General features: G+C 39.8%; 1 protein-coding gene across 2 annotated transcripts in view; it reads left to right on the top strand.

The window, feature by feature from the left end:
- Positions 1 to 9,140: 9,140 nt before the first annotated feature.
- ATL1 (atlastin GTPase 1) overlaps positions 9,141 to 17,717 on the top strand; it is a 74,831-nt gene continuing 66,254 nt past the window's right edge. For both annotated transcript variants that reach the window (XM_040226775.1, XM_040226773.1), the window contains exon 1: positions 9,141 to 9,396. In XM_040226775.1, the coding sequence (XP_040082709.1) occupies positions 9,363 to 9,396 (34 nt within the window). In that variant the 5' untranslated portion in view covers positions 9,141 to 9,362. The remainder of the gene's footprint in view (positions 9,397 to 17,717) is intronic.

The following is a 17,717-nucleotide window of genomic DNA, read 5'->3' as shown; positions in this document are numbered from 1 at the left end:
ACTTCTACCTAGGTAAGTTTCACAATGTACTAACCAAGAAAGAATGGTTAATAAAATCCTCAAGTGTGACCAAAAAAAGCATAAGGACAGTAATTTAATATAGAACATATAGACTTAGGCATTATAATCTGATGAATCTTCCAACATGAGCTAGTTGCAAAATGTAACTTGATGTAGTTGAGCTTTATAGGTTTGTTAACTATAAATCAATTAAATATTGGAAGACATTGGCCACCATCATGATTTGTATTTTCAAACAGTTAAACTATTCTTTCTGTTACTAATGAGGTTCAGTTGTCTATTGAGGCCCAAACTGTGTTTTCAAAGTATAGAATTTTCTCTTTTGTTCTAGAGAGCAGTAGAACATGCATCTCTTTCAGTATCAGTATCTGGTCATTATGATGGGAGTTTTAAAAAGGGTTGAGGAACCCAGAGCACATCTTTTTTTAAAAAAATCTAGTTTGAATTGATTATCTGATGTGTAACCTTGATCCCCAGGGTGGTTTTTAAGTTTATATGAGAATTGATAGCAGGGTTTCTGTATTCAGCTCAGTTGAGAGAAAACTCTTGGCTTGCTACCAGGGCTTGGCAGATACTAAACACCTGACTACAGGATTCTAAGTGATATTGTGTTATAAACTGCTCTTTAGATACCGGGTGTTTCCTGATGACTCTTAAATTGAATAGGGGCAGCAGAATTCCATTGTCAAATGGAAAGGTATATACTAGGGAAGGCTTAGCTGGTCTGGAAGGCACGAATAAAGTACATGAACTTGTACCTGCTCGTACTTCTTTGCCACTGTTTTTTGAACCTTATCTTTGGGCTCATGGTCGTTTAGCAGAAGAAGGAAAAGCTTGGGCCTGGTTTATTAATTGCCTGGATGATGTATCAGCACCAACTAGAAGCATAGAGCCACTGAATTATGGTCCTACTTCACAGTGAAGTGGTCCTGAAAAACAGAGATGAAGAGAAATTTTTCCAGAGGGCACAGTTTTGAATAGAACATCTGGTTGTCCTCTATGTTAGGAATGAAAGATAGCCTGAGGTATGGCTCTGTTCTGATTTATGCAGAGTAATTAATAAGTTGGCAATAACTTGGAGAGATCAGAAATAAGGAAGTCAGTGGGAGATACGTTATGAATGGAATATCAAAATTGGCTCATAGTGTGAAAATATCTGTAAACCATTTGACTGCCCATAAGAGGGCATCCATCCCAATAATCAGATATAAAAGATAATCTGTCCTATGAATGTCAGTCAGCCTCTGCCCGGTCACCCTAGTTCAGTGGGGCCATGTGGCAATAGGAATGGAGGCTAAAGGGAATTCAGTGGCATGGACTTCCACTTGCCAAGGGTAATAAGGTTACTGCCGCTATGCAGTATTTAACTTGCTTATAGCAGAGTCACTTGCCTTTGCAGTGACCCTTGCTGTGCTGTGCTTAGTCATTCAGTCATGTTTGACTGTTTGCAACCCCATCAACAGAGGAGCCTGGTGGGCTACAGTTCATGGAGATTCTCCAGGGAAGAATCCTGGAGTGGGTTGCCATGCCCTCCTCCAGGGTATCTTCCCAATCCAGGGATTGAACCCAGGTCTTCCACATTGTAGGTGGATTCTTGACCATCTGAGGCATGAGGAAAGCCCAAGGATACTGGAGTGGGTAGCCTATCCCTTCTCCAGGGGATCTTTCTGACCCAGGAATCCAACTGGGGTCTTCTGCACTGCAGGTGGATTCTTTACCAGCTGAGCTACCAGAGAAGCCCCTCAGTGACCCTTAGTAAGGTACTATTCCCTGGATAGACCAGTCAGTCACCTGGTGGCAGTTTAATTAAACCAAATCCTTTTGATTATGGAGGGATGAGCAATTTGTCCTCATGGGGTAGCTATGTATGTATGTACATACCTATAGTATATACATACATAGTCCAGATACAGGCTTACTGACCCTTTAGGTCCTGGGTGTTATGTGTTTTGAACTCAAAGATATGGTTCAAAAAAAAGGTGGCAAAGAAGTAGAAGCAGGAATGAAAGTTAGTCTATGTACTTTATATGAGCCTTCCAGACTAGCTCAGGCCACCCCAGTATGTACCTTTCCTTTTGACAATGGAATCTGCTGCCCCTGTTCAATTTATAAGTCATAAGATAACACCCAGTACCTATAGTCATATGTGTACATAGTCCAGATACAGGCTTACCGTCCCTGCTTGGGAAACTTCTACTATACCACAATTCATGGACTATTTCATCACCACGTATCACAAACAACATTAAATTTGAGCAGGAAACTCATGGGAAGTATGGCAATGGAGTCATGCCCGTGAAGTGAACTGATCTTACCTCAAACCCATCACTTAGAAGCACCTAGTATGATACCACAAAGGACAGTCGTGCTGAAGGATCAGTTGGCTGAGGGATGACCGTTATGAGGATATAATACAGGATTTAAGTCAGTATCCAATACATATTGCCATCTACCCCATATTCAGAATGCACAGGCCTAGGAACCAGAGACATGGAAACTCGATGGACATGAGTTTGAGTAAGCTCCAGGAGGTGATGATGGACAAGGAAGCCTGGTGTGCTATATAGTCCATGGGGTCGCAGAGTTGGACACAATCGAGTGACTGAACTGAACTGAGGAACCAGGGGGTAGAAGTAAGTAATTATTAGGAATTATTATTATTCCTAATAATTCAGTTGAAGAATTTTTGTCCATACAATTTTGACTCTAAAACATTGGGTGTGATGGATCAAAGGCCCTAGTGTCCAAGGGACAGATACTTTCCCCAGGTAACCCAGTCACAGTTGCATTAAATAGGAAGCTTTTTTTGGCTAAATAATATTCCATTCTATGGATATACCACATTTTGTTTATCCATTGATAGTTATTGGCATTTAGGTTGATTCTACCTTTTGGATACTAAAAGCAATGCTCTTAGAACATTCCTGTGCAAGTTTTTGCATGAACATATACTTTCATTTCTTTGGGGTTGGAATGAAAACTGACCTTTTCCAGTTCTGTGGCCACTGCAGAAAACTAAGATCATGGCATCTGGTCCCATCACTTCATGGCAAATAGATGGGGAAACAGTGGAAACAGTGGCTGACTTTATTTTGGGGGGCTCCAAAATCACTGCAGATGGTGATTGCAGCCATGAAATTAAAAGACGCTTACTCCTTGGAAGGAAAGTTATGACCAACCTAGATAGCATTTTCAAAAGCAGAGACATTATTTTGCCAACAAAGGTCCATCTAGTCAAAGCTATGGTTTTTCCAGTGGTCCTGTATGGATGTGAGAGTTGGACTATAAAGAAAGCTGGGTGCTGAAGAATTGATGCTTTTGAACTGTGGTGTTGGAGAGGACTCTTGAGAGTCCCTTGGACTGCAAGGAGATCAGTCCTGGGTATTCATTGGAAGGACTGATGTTGAAGCTGAAACTCCAGTACTTTGGCCACCTCATGCGAAGAGTTGACTCTTTGGAAAAGACCATGATGCTGGGAGGGATTGGGGGCAGGAGGAGAAGGGGACAACAGAGGAAGAGATGGTTGGGTGGAAGGCATCACCAACTTGATGGACATGAGTTTGCGTGAACTCCGGGAGTTGGTGATGGACAGGGAGGCCTGGCGTGCTGCGATTCATGGGGTCCCAAAGAGTCGGACACAACTGAGCGACTGAACTGATACTTTCATTTGTTGAGGGGGCATATATCTAAGAGTGGAATTGCTGGGCCATATGGTAACTGTAAATTTTGAGAAGCTGCCAGACTGTTTTCCAAAGTGGCTATATTCCCACCAGCAGTGTCTGTTTCACCAGCACTTTTTATTGTCTTTCTTTCTGATTATAGTCATCCTGGTCGGTATGAAGTGATGTCTCATTGTAGTTGTTTAAATTTTGATTTGCATTTCCCCAGTGACTAAAAATGTTAAATCGTCTTTTCATGTGTTTCTTGGCCATTTGTATGTCCTCTATGAAGAAATGTCTATTTAGATTCTCTGCCCATTTTAAAAAAATTCTGTTATTTGTATTTTTGCTGTATCATACTGATGCCTCAGATTCCAATTCAACACCATAGTGTTCATTCTATCCTTCCCCTTTCCTTATTATAACTTCATCTCCAAAAGCAAGAAATCTGGCTCTGATTATCCACCATGTATTGACTCAATTCTAGAGCATACACAAATAATTTCAGAATTACTAACCTACGTATGTCCTAGAAGAAAAATAAATTATGAACTAAAGAACAATACTTGTGTACAGTTTTGTCTTCAGTCTTGTAGCATACAATCAAAATACTATTTTCTATAGCTCCTCAGGTTTAGAAAATGCTTCAGTGTAGTTATGTTATTTACCTGTAATATAGTTAAGTTCACTTTTTTTTTATAAACTATTTGTAATTCCACTTTGAGTTCCTTCCACTCCTCTGCCCATATCCTGATTGATTTTAGTTACTTATTTATTTTGGAGAATGTGAACCATTACTATGGTTCTAACAGTGTGGGCTACATAAAAAGGTTATACTTCGAGAAGTATCAGCCCTTCTAATCCTTTCCACCCTATTCCCATTCTCCCATTGCTTCCATCCTATTCCCACCTGTCTCCTGTAGATAACTGATCTCATTGGTTTCTGGTTTACCCTGCATTTCTTTTGCACAGATGAGCAGATATATTTTTTTTAATATCCTTTTCTTTCTTATATGGTAGGTGGAATATTTGCTTTGTTTGTTTTTCCATTTGATAGTATATTAATCTGGAATTCAATATGTATCAATTCATAAAGATCTGTGATTTTTTAAAATATTTATTTATTTTTGGATGTACTGGGTCTTTGTGGCTGTTCAAGGGCTTTTCTCTGATTGCAGCATGCAGGGGCTACTCTCTCACTGTGATGCACGGGCTTCTCATTTCAGTGGCTTCTCTTGTGGAGCACGGGCTCTAGGCTTGAGGCTTCAGTAGTTGCGGCTCATGGGCTCAGGAGTTATGGTGCTGGGGCCTAACTGCTCCAAGGCTTGTGGGATCTCCCTAGACCAGGGATTAAACCTGTGTCCCTTGCTTTGGTAGATGAATTCCTAACCACTGGAACACTAGGGAAGCCCCTGTATTCTTTGCTATAGTTCAGTTCAGTCGCTCAGTCGTGTCTGACTCTTTACAACCCCATGAACCGCAGCACGCCAGGCCTCCCTGTCCATCACCAACTGCCGGAGTCCACCCAAACACATGTCCTTCGAGTCAGTGATGCCATCCAACCATCTCATCCTCTGTTATCCCCTTCTCCTCCAGCCCCCAATCCCTGCCAGCATCAGGGTCTTTTCCAGTGAGTCAACTCTTCATGTGAGGTGGCCAAAGTATTGGAGTTTCAGCTTCAACATCAGTCCTTCCAGTGAACACCCAGGACTGATCTCCTTTAGGATGGACTGGTTGGATCTCCTTGCTGTCCAAGGGACTCTCAAGAATCTTCTCCAACACCACAGTTCAAAAGCATCAATTCTTTGGTGCTCAGCTTTCTTTATAGTCCAACTCTCACATCCATACACGACCACTGGAAAAACCATAGCCTTGACTAGACGGACCTTTGTTGGCAAAATAATGTCTCTTCTTTTTAATATTCTGTCTAGGTTGGTCATAACTTTCCTTCCAAGGAGTAAGCGTCTTTTAATTTCATGGTTGCAATCACCGTCTGCAGTGATTTTGGAGCCCCCCAAAATAAAGTCAGCCACTGTTTCCACTGTTTCTCCATCTATTTGCCATGAAGTGATGGGACCAGATGCCATGATCTTAGTTTTCTCAATGTTGAGCTTTAAGCCAACTTTTTCACTCTCCTCTTTCACTTTCATCAAGAGGCTCTTTAGTTCTTCTTCACTTTCTGCCATAAGGGTGGATCATCTGCATATCTGAGGTTATTGATATTTCTCCCAGCAATCTTGATTCCAGCTTGTGTTTCATCCAGCCTGCCTTTTCGCATGATATACTCTGCATATAAGTTAAATAAGCAGGGTGACAATATATAGCCTTGATGTACTCCTTTTCCTATTTGGAACTAGCCTGTTGTTCCATGTCCAGTTCTTACTGTTGCTTCTTGGCCTATATACCGATTTCCCAGGAGGTAGGTGAGGTGGTCTGGTATTCCCATCTCTTTAAGAATTTCTCACAGTTTGTTGTGATCCACACAGTCAAAGGCTATGGTGTAGTCAATAAAGCAAATGTAGGTATTTTTCTGGAACTCTTTGCTTTTTCAATGATCCAGCGGATGTTGGCAATTTGATCTCTGGTTCCTCTATCTTTTCTAAAATTCTTTCCTGTAGCTGCATAGTTTTCCATTTTGTGAAGGAAATGGCAAGCCACTCCAGTATTCTTGTGTAGAGAACTCCATGGACAAAGGAGCCTGGCATGCTACAGTCCATGGGGTCGCAAAGACTCAGAAATGACTGAGTGACTATCACTCATATTTTCCTATGTACGGGCATTTCGCTTATTTCCAATATATTACAATAACAAAAAATGCTTCAATAAATTACTCTGTATGTATTTTCATACTGTTGGAAGTATTTCTTTAGAGTAGATTAAACTTAACAGTTTTGAAAAATAAACATGTTCTAACAGTGTCCACTGAAAGAGTCGAGAAACAGTGAAATTCCAGCTAGCAGTGAACACAGCTAGCACTCAGATCTTGGTTTCTAAATTCCTTTTCTCATTAAAAGCAGCCTGAGTTTCTTGGCGGAACTAGTTCTGAGGCAAGAAAAATACCAGGGAAACTTGAAACATTTTCTCGTGCCATAAAACAAGGGAAATGATGAAAGACAAATAGGACATGTCACAAGGACACAGATGTTAACTTGAAGGGGCTGCTGCTGCTAAGTCCCTTCAGTCGTGTCCGACTCTGTGCGACCCCATAGACGGCAGCCCACCAGGCTCCCCCGTCCCTGGGACTCTCCAGGCAAGAACACTGGAGTGGGTTGCCATAATTTGAGCATTACAAAGAATAATGATGGTTAAATAATAAAGTTTTTCTTTAGATTACATGAATTCGTGAAGTGGACAGTGGTACTTAACAAACAAAGGTGGGAGAGAAAATGCCAGCTACTAAATGTAAAATGTAGAAGCAAAGGTATTTTAAAATCTGAAGTTGATTCAGACAAGAATGTCAGTGGATGCTAAAAACCATTGAATACAAAATTCTTAGCCAAGACATTCACACAGTCTGAAGTGTTATCTCACGGATTACTTATTAACAACAGGAAAAAAAGGTTTTTTTAAAAAATAAATCCCTTCTTCAATTAGGAATAGACGTTGAATTGTATATATAACTTTTGTGGGTAGACTCTGCTGTACTCTTTTGTTGTTTTGGTTTTTTAAAAATACTTGTATATTTGGCTGCGCTGAGTCTCAGTTGCAGCACTTGGGATCTTTCAGTTGTGGCATATGGGATCTAGTTCCCTGACCAGAGATGGAACCCAGGCCCCCTGCACTGGGAGTGCAGAGTCATAGCCACTGGACCACCAGGGAAGTCCCTATTGTACTCCTTTCTAATGGGATTCACCTGAAAGGGATTATCAGGCTGGAATGTGAGCTGAGAATTATAAAGAAATATAAGAAAAGCAGACCATGCTTGTTTTGTTCAGTGAATTTGGTTTGTAGGTATGGAGTGAGGTCCTATATTGGCTCATTAGTGTTTACGGAATGCAACTCTATTGAAGACAGTCCCCTTTAAAACCATGGTGTAAACTTGGTTTACAGTGTTCTGAGGTCATAGAACAACTGAAATAGGATTGCCTAAGATTTGGCAGTGGTGAGTGAGAGAATTTGGTTTTTGACATATTGATTTTGAAGTGTCAGTGGGAAAAAAAAGTGAAGATGGCCTTAGGCAATTACAGACTCAGCCCTGGAATGATGATTTTCTTTCCTCAAGAAGGCTTAAGACTAGATGAATAGATTTGGGAATCAATAGCATAGATAGAGATCCTGTCTGAAACTATCATATAGTAAATTACATTGAGGGAACACAGTGAAGACTTGCTTATAATGAGGGAATAAACAGAGATCTAGGATCTGGTAATTACGAAGCTAGCAGTAATCTCCCTCGCAGAACTGATCTGTGTAGAGTATAGTCAACAGCCAGATTCAGGAGTGAGGAGGTGAGGAATGGGATGACAGTGTCTTGAGGGTCAGGTAGCATGAAGGGACAGTGTTTCTAGGACGCTGAAAATTAAATTGATAGGTAAAGAGGAAGGAACTCCTGAAAAGAGAGTGATTGAGAATATTTATTAAAGTATTTATTGCCTTTTGCTTTCTATTCAAAATTGTTTACAACTTTATTGCCAAGGCTCTTCCATGATGTATGACTTAGAATATTTGTTAATGTAACTCCATATGATAGCTCTGTAAAACAAGTGGAAATTTTGCCCATTAGACATGGAGTTAGTTACAGATTATGATAAATCTCCAGCTTTTATTTGTCTTGATCTTTTTTTTGTTTGTTTTTGGCTGCACTGTGCAGCATATGGGATCTTTGTTCCCTAACCAAGGATTGAACCTGTACTCCCCGCATTGGAGGCATGGGTCTTAACCACTAGACTGCCAGGGAAGTCCAACTTGGGAGGTTTTAACATGGTGGTTTAGTCACTAAGTCACATCCGACTCCTGGTGACTCCATGGACTGTAGCCTGCCAGGCTCCTCTGTCCATGGGATTTTCCAGGCAAGAATACTGGAGTGGGTTGCCATTTCCTCTCCAAGTCTTGATCTTCTTAATCTAAGTATGCTATCCCAATTTTAAAAGACAGGCCTGTTCAGTATACAGGTACAAAAATGCATGATACCCTATTTACTGTCATGACCTTGCTTTTAAATTAGGGAGGAAATGATGCCTGATAGATAAATTCAGATTATTTTAATTTTTCAGCTATGTAAATGTTGCCAGCATATTTCTACTGGTATGTAACTGGTTGAGGAAACAGGTTTTTGAACATGCAGAATCATGCAGTATCTTGGTCTGTGTAGTTCTGACTGTAGAATGCTGTTAAGTTCTTTGAGAGTGTATAAGGGGGTGCTGTTTATTTGTATGTGTTTTCCATCGAAAATGTTGCAGTACATCGTCTGTCACTGTCTTCAGGCTCTGGGGGTGGGCCAAGGTAGGGAGGGTGTGACGCTGGTTTTTGTGTGAACTCCGGCTTGTGATGCTGAGCTTGGTTCATCCGCTTTCTCCTCCCTTTTCCTCCCCACTCCTCCCCACCAGCGCCACAGCAACATCCTCAGAGTCTGAGGGAACTGCGCCCAGCGAGGGCACAGAGCCTCCCACCGCCAGCGACCTGCAGCCGGGAGAGGAGCGAAAGCACTGACAGCGCCTCACCGCCTCCAGTCCCCGGACCACCATGGCCAAGAACCGCAGGGACAGAAACAGTTGGGGTGAGTAGCATATGGTGACTTCTGCAGCCTGCACAGGGACTGGCCCTCCGCTTTCGGCTTCTGGAAACGAGGAGGGCTGAGGGCTGCTCGGCGCCAGCGTCTAGGGCTGGGAGATGGCCACAGCCGAGCGGCTCCCAGTTGGGCGGGAGGAACCGTGGCCAAGCGGTACCCATGGAAGCAGCATCTCTCTCGCTGTGGGGCAAAGGGGCGAAGGCTGCAGCTATTCGCAGGCCGCAGACGCCAGCCTTTCCCCCACCCCCATCCCCCATCCTCCTCCCAGCATTTGGACAGCACCCACCCGGTCGCCTCAGGGGACTCGATGGTTTATTTGGCTTTAGTTAAAGGAGGTTGGCAGGAAGGGGTGAGGCCGGGCAGGGGACTGTGGTGAGGGGCGTGGAGTGGAGAGCCCCCACCCCTTCCCCACGAGCTGCGAACTCGCTGGCCTCGCAGGGCTTGGACTCCTGGCTGGCGGGCAGCTTTGGAACAATGAGGCGGAGCGCGCCGGGACCAGGTCCGGGCGTTGCAAACATGAGCGCCGCGGCGGGAGAAGGGGCGCCGCTGGGGAATCCCATAGTACCGCAGCACTCCTTTTAATCCGGGGGGTGGGTAGGGAATTTGGGAGAAAGGGGGTCAAAGTTGTGGTTTCCAGCCTTCTGCCCCACCCCAACCTGGTGCCCCATTCAGGCCAGCGCTAAGGGTGGCATTGTTCTTAGGTTTTACCTTTTGGAGATATCGGGCTCATGATTCAGCACCAGGCCGAGGGGAGGGGGAAGGAGAGACTAGGCCCAGGGGGTTCACGCTGCCGCGAGTGGGTGGGCGGCGCTCACGCAGGCGGAGAAGAGAGAGTGCAGTGATTCAGGAGAAATCGCAGCCCCGCCCGCTCTGCTGCTCCAGACTCCGTAGTGTGGGCAGGTTGGGCTTCTTTTTCCTCTTTGGGCTCTTATTCCAGTCACAGTGCCAATCTTCGGGCATTTTATTGTCAGCACCAGAGCAGACTTCAGACCACTGTGGCATAGTGGGTAGAGGAATAGTGTTTGTTCATTAGCTTTGAATTGTTATTTGGAAAGTTAACATCCACTAGGAGTTCAGACCTCTTTCACTGACTTTCTTCAGTGTCTCTGACAGCTCTTCTGTAACAGTCCATCAGATTGAGAGGTATAAATTTACATTTTAATTATTTTGGTTACCTTTTATGAAAATTGTATATCTTTCATCAAAAGATCCTATTTTCTCTTGCCTCTGATTGGTCACAGGACCAATTTAACTCCCAAATAAGCGAAGTCTACATTTGAGGGATTATCAGAGGTTTATGGTAGATGTGGGGGGCTGGAGCAGGGATATCTGTCTTTAGTTGTCTGAGTTTAAGAGAAAGCAGTTCCATTTTCTGATATCTGATATCACCAAATCCCAGTTTTAGTAGCCATGACTATTGCAATGGCAGCTTTTTGCTTCTTCTGAAATATGGGTAAACTTTTTCAGAATACTCCTTCTCCTCCCTTTCCCTTGGCCTCCAAAATAGGAATTTTTTTGAACACTCACAGTTAAGGTGTGTATGTTCAAGTCAATTTTGGTCTTAATCTCTGTACACTCTTGACTCAACCCTATTAAGAGACAGGCATGTGAAAATTTATTCTGATGACTAAAATTTTTCTTCTTCAGGAAGCTTTGGATCATAATTTTTCAGTGTTTCCTTTGGTTACAAATTTCTCACATAGTGTTTTTTTTCTTTCTTAGGAATGTGGTTCTCAAATGGGATTTGCATAAAAATCACATTGGGAACTTATTAGAAATGCAGATTCCCACATCTTCCAGCCAGAGCTTTTGAATCTGTGTCTGAAATAAGGTCTAGGAATCTGCCTTTTAATTAGCATTTTAGGTTATTGAGAAGCAGATTATCTTTGGATGTTACTTTGAGAAACACTGTCCTATTTACATTTGATTGAAATGTATTCCAGACAGTTTATCCAGAAGTCATCTGAAGAGTTTTGAGTCAAGTGATGAATTAAAAAAAGAAATACCATAGTGACTATGTGTTCACCGGAAATTTCATAAAAAGAGATAGTGGAATTGTAGACTCTTATCTTTATGCTATGTGGAAATGCTTTACTACTCAGATATTTCTTTGCTGTCAAGTGTACATGGCATGACTTAGAAAATGTAGCCTATGGAGTAGGAGATGTAAGTTTTTGGCAAATATGTTAGCCATGTCTGCCTTGATTTCATTTTATCACCCGCATCTAGTACAATGCCTAACATAATAGGCATTTAATAATAATAATAATAATAATAACTAACATCATTGAGCTAGTCTGTGAAGTAGGTATTATAGTCCTCATTTACATATTAAAAGGCAAATAATAGAGCTAGGACTCCAACTCTGGCAGTTGGACTTCGGATCTTTTTGTCATTTCATTACCAGTATTTTGCTGAATGGATAATATTTTCTGCCATTTTTATACAATATTGTATAGAATTGTAGTTTTCAAGACACATTCATCTGCATCATTGTATTTGAGTTTTAGCCTCTTAAGTTGTCAAGATATAGTCCCTGTTTACAGATTAAAGAGTCTTAGGTAGGTTAAATAACTTTGTGAAAGTGATAGAATATTTAGTATGTTTAAAAACTGAGATTAAAGCCTAGAGTTCTTATATATTCTATATCATAATGCTTTGGAAGGTTTTTATATATAATGGGGCATGGTGTGAAGGCAATAGAGAAGACAGGCCCTCATAGAAGGCAGAGGTCTCCGATGAGAAAAAAACACAGGTGATAGTTTAGAAAAGAAGACAGTAAACTGATCTTATTATCTAGCTAAATACATGTTTTTCAGACAATTTAGAAATCATGGGGCAGAGGGGAAAGGTCAACTATCCAGAATTGGAAAATACAGGATTTCCAAGAAAAGTATAAGAGCGATACTTGGAAAATGTGTACAAGGGACCTAAAATTCAGATAAGGACCCTGTCGAACCAGTAACAGATATTATTTTTGTCTGAATGATCAAAGACCTGTTAGGTCCTTATAAGGGTGATGGAGGCTAGAAAACAGAAACGCATCTCTGCTGACACCCAGAGTTGGGTGGTGGTTGAGGATCATACCCATATGTATAAGGGAAGCAAGTCTGTGCTTCCAAAACTGAGAATCCCACCACCTGTACCTGAATCTATACTGAACTAAAAGTTTGTATAAATTTAAGCATTTAAAAGTCAGTTCATAAAACATTGGCATTATTATCCTTATCTTGATTTATAAGGAATCTGAGATTCAGAGAGCATAACTTACCAGAGGTTCGATAATTTATGTTACAGATCTAGGATTTAAATTTAGGGTTGTTTGTTTACCTGGTCCGAGTGATAAAGAAAAGGAATTAAAGTAGAATGCCAGTAGGTGCCACAACAAACCTGTGTAGGCTTAAGCTAGTATAAGAAATCAATGCTCTATAAACCCGATCTCCCTGAACTAGAAAAGAAGGCAAAGAATATGCCAGTGTGGAAGATAAAGGAGACAGATGAATATCAGAAACAGTAGCCCAGAAAGCAGTCTTTCGGGTTGGGTTTAGAGTTTATGTACTCTCAGAAACAAAACAGAAGTGTATTCATTGTTTATTTGTTTTTGTTAATTACAGCTGCTTAAAAACTTGGGATGCCACATGGAAATTTGAGTTTTTTGTATTTAATAAACTGTCAGTGCAATATTACTTTAGAAGAAGAATATTTGCAATAAAGTGTCAGCTAGTGTCAGCCTTTCCTGCCTCTTTAGATAAACTCAGCCTCACATTAGGTATGTTGGTGGTGGTTTAGTTGCAAAGTCCTGTCCACCTCTTGTGACCTCATGGACTGCAGCCTCCCAGGCTCCTCTGTCCATGGGATTCTCTAGGCAAGAATACTGGAGTGGGTTGCCATTTCCTTCTCCACACTCTAAGTATAGGAAATGTCTATTTGTTGAAAATTAATTTTTAGGTTTTTGTTATTTAAGGAAGGGTTAAAAAATATCTTGATTATAATAATTTCCAGATCTTTCTTTTCCAATTGGCTGTATTCTATTTTCCTTGAAATGAGACTGTGTCTGTGTACTTACCTCATTTTCTATATACTTGTTCCTCCTGAAACAAAATAAAATTTCTATTGGATCATACATGTTCTTCTACAGATTCTCCCTTCCACATTATTCTGACTTAATTTGCCTTCCCTATGTCTTTTTTCATAACCATTTATATAGAGAGAGTTATACTTTACTTTTTATATATAAAAGTATATTATATATTTTTTAATGTATATATTATACTTTATATCTGCTTATCTTGTCTTGATGGCTCTTGGGTTATATCTTTGCTCCATTTCAAACTCTGCAGCCTTTATCTTCAGAAACCAGTGACTAGACTGTAAGTATAACCTGTGATCATCAGGAAAAAGATTGTGAGAAATTTTAGTAAAAAAAAAAAATAGTTGGATATTTTAAAATTTAGAGGCTCTTTTACATAAAAATTATTCTATTAAAATATCTGTATATACAAAAGAAAAATGAAACATAGATGTTCAGTTTTAAAAAGTGTAACAGTGAATCCCCACTCCCAAGCTGAAAAAATAGAACTTTATCAGTATTTTCACACTACTTGTCAGCTGCTCCTTAATGGCCATATCTCCTTGTAAATACTTTCATAAATTTGGTGTTTCCTATTTCCTGATCATTTTATATCAGGAATTTGTATATACCATTAATATATATATATGTATATTTTGTGTAAATATTTGTATATATAACAGTCTATCACTAAATAATATATTAGCTTTACATTTTTAAAAACCTAAAAGAAATGAAATTTAGAGTATATTTTTTTCCACAAAGTATTTTGTTTACTTATAATCCCCACACTTGGTATTATAATAGATGTGAAATTAAATCTCACTATGGTTTGAATCTGTGTTCTGATTATCAATGAGGTATGAGTATATTTTCATACATTTATTAACCATTAGTATTTCCTTCTCTGTACCTGTTTGCCCTTTGCCAGTCTTTTGTTAGGTTATCTTTTTTTCCTTTTTCTATGTAAGTCCTTTGTTGTTTATTTGTCCTTTACTACCTTGTGATGTGACTTTGCTCTCTCGATGGTATATTTTAGTAAACAATTTCATATTTAAAAATAGTCAAGTTAATATTTTCCTCTTTATGGTTTGTGCTCTTTGCATTTTAAGAAATCTTTCTCTATCTCAATTATATAGTTTTCTCTTATAATATTTGGTTTTAAATTTTTGCATGTCTCTTTTTCATTTTTTAAATTGTGGTAAAATGCACATAACATAAAATTTACTATCTTAACCATTTTCAAGTGTACAGTTCAGTGGTACTAAGTTGTTATACCACCTCTACCATCTCCAGAGTTCTTTTTATCTTTCAAAGCATCTATATCCATTAGATACTAACTCCTCATTCCTTCTCTTCCCAGCTCCTGGCAACCACCATTCTACTTTCTGCCTCTATGAGTGTTGACTACTCTGAGTATCTTAAGTGGAATCAAGTATCTATCTTTTTATGACTGGATTATTTCACTTAGCATAGTATCCTCAAGTTTTATCTATGTTGTAGCATATGTCAGAATTTTCTTCCTTTTTAAAACTGAGTAATGTTTCATTTGGGGCTTCCCTGGTAGCGAATCTACCTGCAATGCAGGAGACCCCGGTTTGATTTCATTGACTATATATGGCTCACATTTTGATTATCCGTTCATTTGTTAGGAAGCACTTGTGTTGCTTCCACATTTTATCATTTATAAGTAATGCAATTGTGAGCATGGGTGTTTATTTATCTCTTTGAGACCCTGCTTTCAGTTCTTCAGACATATACCTAGAACTGGAACTGCTGAACCATATAGTAGTAACAGTTTTAATTTCTTTGTGGAGCTACTGTTCTGTATTCCACGGTGGCTGTGCCACATTCCCATTAACAGTGCACAAGGATTTACTTCCTCTACATCCTCATCAACACTTGTTTTTTTGAATAGTAGCCATCCTGATAGGTGTGAGGTGGTATCTCATTGTGGTTTTTATTTGCATTTCATTTCCTAATTTCCCTTATTTCTCCTTTCATTCATTGGGTGTTTATGAGTATGCTGCTTAATTTCCACAGATTTGTGAATTTTCTAATTTTACCTCTGTTACTTATCTCTAACTTCATTCTACTGTGGATTGGAGAAAATATTTTATATGATATCTGTCTTTTAAAAATCTGCCAAGATTTAATTTGTGGTCTAACATATGATCTATCCTAGAGAATGTCCTATATGTACTTGAGAAGAATGTCTATTCTGTTTTTAGGTAGAATGTTCTGTATAAGTCTCTTAGATCTAGTTGATTTACTGTGTTCAAATTCTCTTTTCCGTTGCTTATCTTCTGTCTGATTGTTCAATCCATTATGAGTGTGGGGTATTGAAATCTCCAGCTTAACACTTCACATATTTTGATGGCCTGTTATTAGATGTATACATTTTTATAATTGTTACACCTTCTTACTGTCATGAACGTTTTATTAATGTATACTGTCCTTCTTTGTTTCTTTAAAACTTTTTCAGTTAAACTCTATTTTGTCTGTATATTAATATAGTCACCCCTGTTCTCCTTTGCTTACTGGAAACATTAAATATCTTTTTCCATCCTTTCACTATCAACCTGTTTATGCCTTTGGATTTAAAGTGAATCTCTTATAGACAGTGCAGAGTTGGATCATGTTTTTTAATCCATTATACCACTGTCTTTTGATTAGAGAGCGTAATCCATATATATTTAACATTACAGATAAGAAGAAGGTGGGGAAAACCACTAGACCACTCAGGTATGACCTAACTCAAATCCCTTATGATTATACAGTAGAGGTGAGAAATAGGTTTAAGGGACTAAATCTGATAGAGTGCTTGATGAACTATGGACGGAGGTTTGTGACATTGTACAGGAGACAGGGATCAAGACCATCCCCAAGAAAGAGAAATGCAAAAGAGCAAAATGGCTGTCTCAGGAGGTCTTACAAATAGCTGTGAAAAGAAGAGAGGCAAAAAGCAAAGGAGAAAAGGAAAGATATACCCATTTGAATGCAGATTCCAAAGACTAGCAAGGAGAGATAAGAAAGCCTTCTTCGGTGATCAATGCAAAGAAATAGAGGAAAACAATAGAAAAGGAAAGACTAGAGATCTCTTCAAGAAAATTAGAGATACCAAGGGAACATTTCATGCAAAGATGGGCTCAATAAAGGACAGAAATGGTATGAACCTAACAGAAGCAGAAGATATTAAGAAGAGGTGGCAAGAATACACAGAAGAACTGTACAAAAAAGATCTTTACGACCCAGATAATCACAATGGTGTGATCACTCACCTAGAACCAGACATCCTGGAATGTGAAGTCAAGTGGGCCTTAGGAAGCATCACTACGAACAAAGCTAGTGGAGGTGATGGAATTCCAGTTGAGCTATTTCAAATCCTGAAAGATGATGCTGTGAAAGTGCTGCATTTAATATGTCAGCAAATTTGGAAAAATCAGCAGTGACCACAAGAGTGGAAAAGGTCAGTTTTCATTCCAATCTCAAAGAAAGGCAATGCCAAAGAATGCTCAAACTACCACACAGTTGCACTCATCTCACACGCTAGTAAAGTAATGCTCAAATTCTCCAAGTCAGGCTTGGAGTCAGTAATACGTGAACTGTGAACTTCCAGATGTTCAAGCTGGTTTTAGAAAAGGCAGAGGAACCAGAGATCAAATTGCCAACATCCGCTGGATCATGGAAAAAGCAAGAGAGTTCCAGAAAAACATCTATTTCTGCTTTATTGACTATGCCAAGGCCTTTGACTGTGTGGATCACAATAAACTGTGGAAAATTCTCAAAGAGATGGGAATACCAGAGCACCTGACCTGCCTTCTGAGAAACCTGTATGCAGGTCAGGAAGTGACAGTTAGAACTGGACATGGAACAACAGACTGGTTCCAAATAGGAAAAGGAGTACGTCAAGGCTGTATATTGTCACCCTGCTTATTTAACTTCTATGCAGAGTACATCATGAGAAATGCTGGGCTGGAAAGTGAAGCACAAGCTGTAATCAAGATTGCCGGGAGAAATACCGATAACCTTAGATATGCAGATGACACCACCCTTATGGCAGAAAATGAAGAGGAACTAAAGAGCCTCTTGATCAAAGTGAAAGAGGAGAGTGAAAAAGTTGACTTAAAGCTCAACATTTAGAAAACTAAGATCATGGCATCCAGTCCCATCACTTCATGGCAAATAGATGGAGAAACAGTGGAAACAGTGGCTGACTTTATTTTTCTAGGCTCCAAAA

Source organism: Oryx dammah, unplaced genomic scaffold (genome assembly GCF_014754425.2).
Source record: "Oryx dammah isolate SB20612 unplaced genomic scaffold, SCBI_Odam_1.1 HiC_scaffold_26, whole genome shotgun sequence".
In the NCBI taxonomy this organism is placed as follows: Eukaryota; Metazoa; Chordata; class Mammalia; order Artiodactyla; family Bovidae; genus Oryx; species Oryx dammah.
This window is presented reverse-complemented; position numbering and strand designations above follow the sequence as displayed.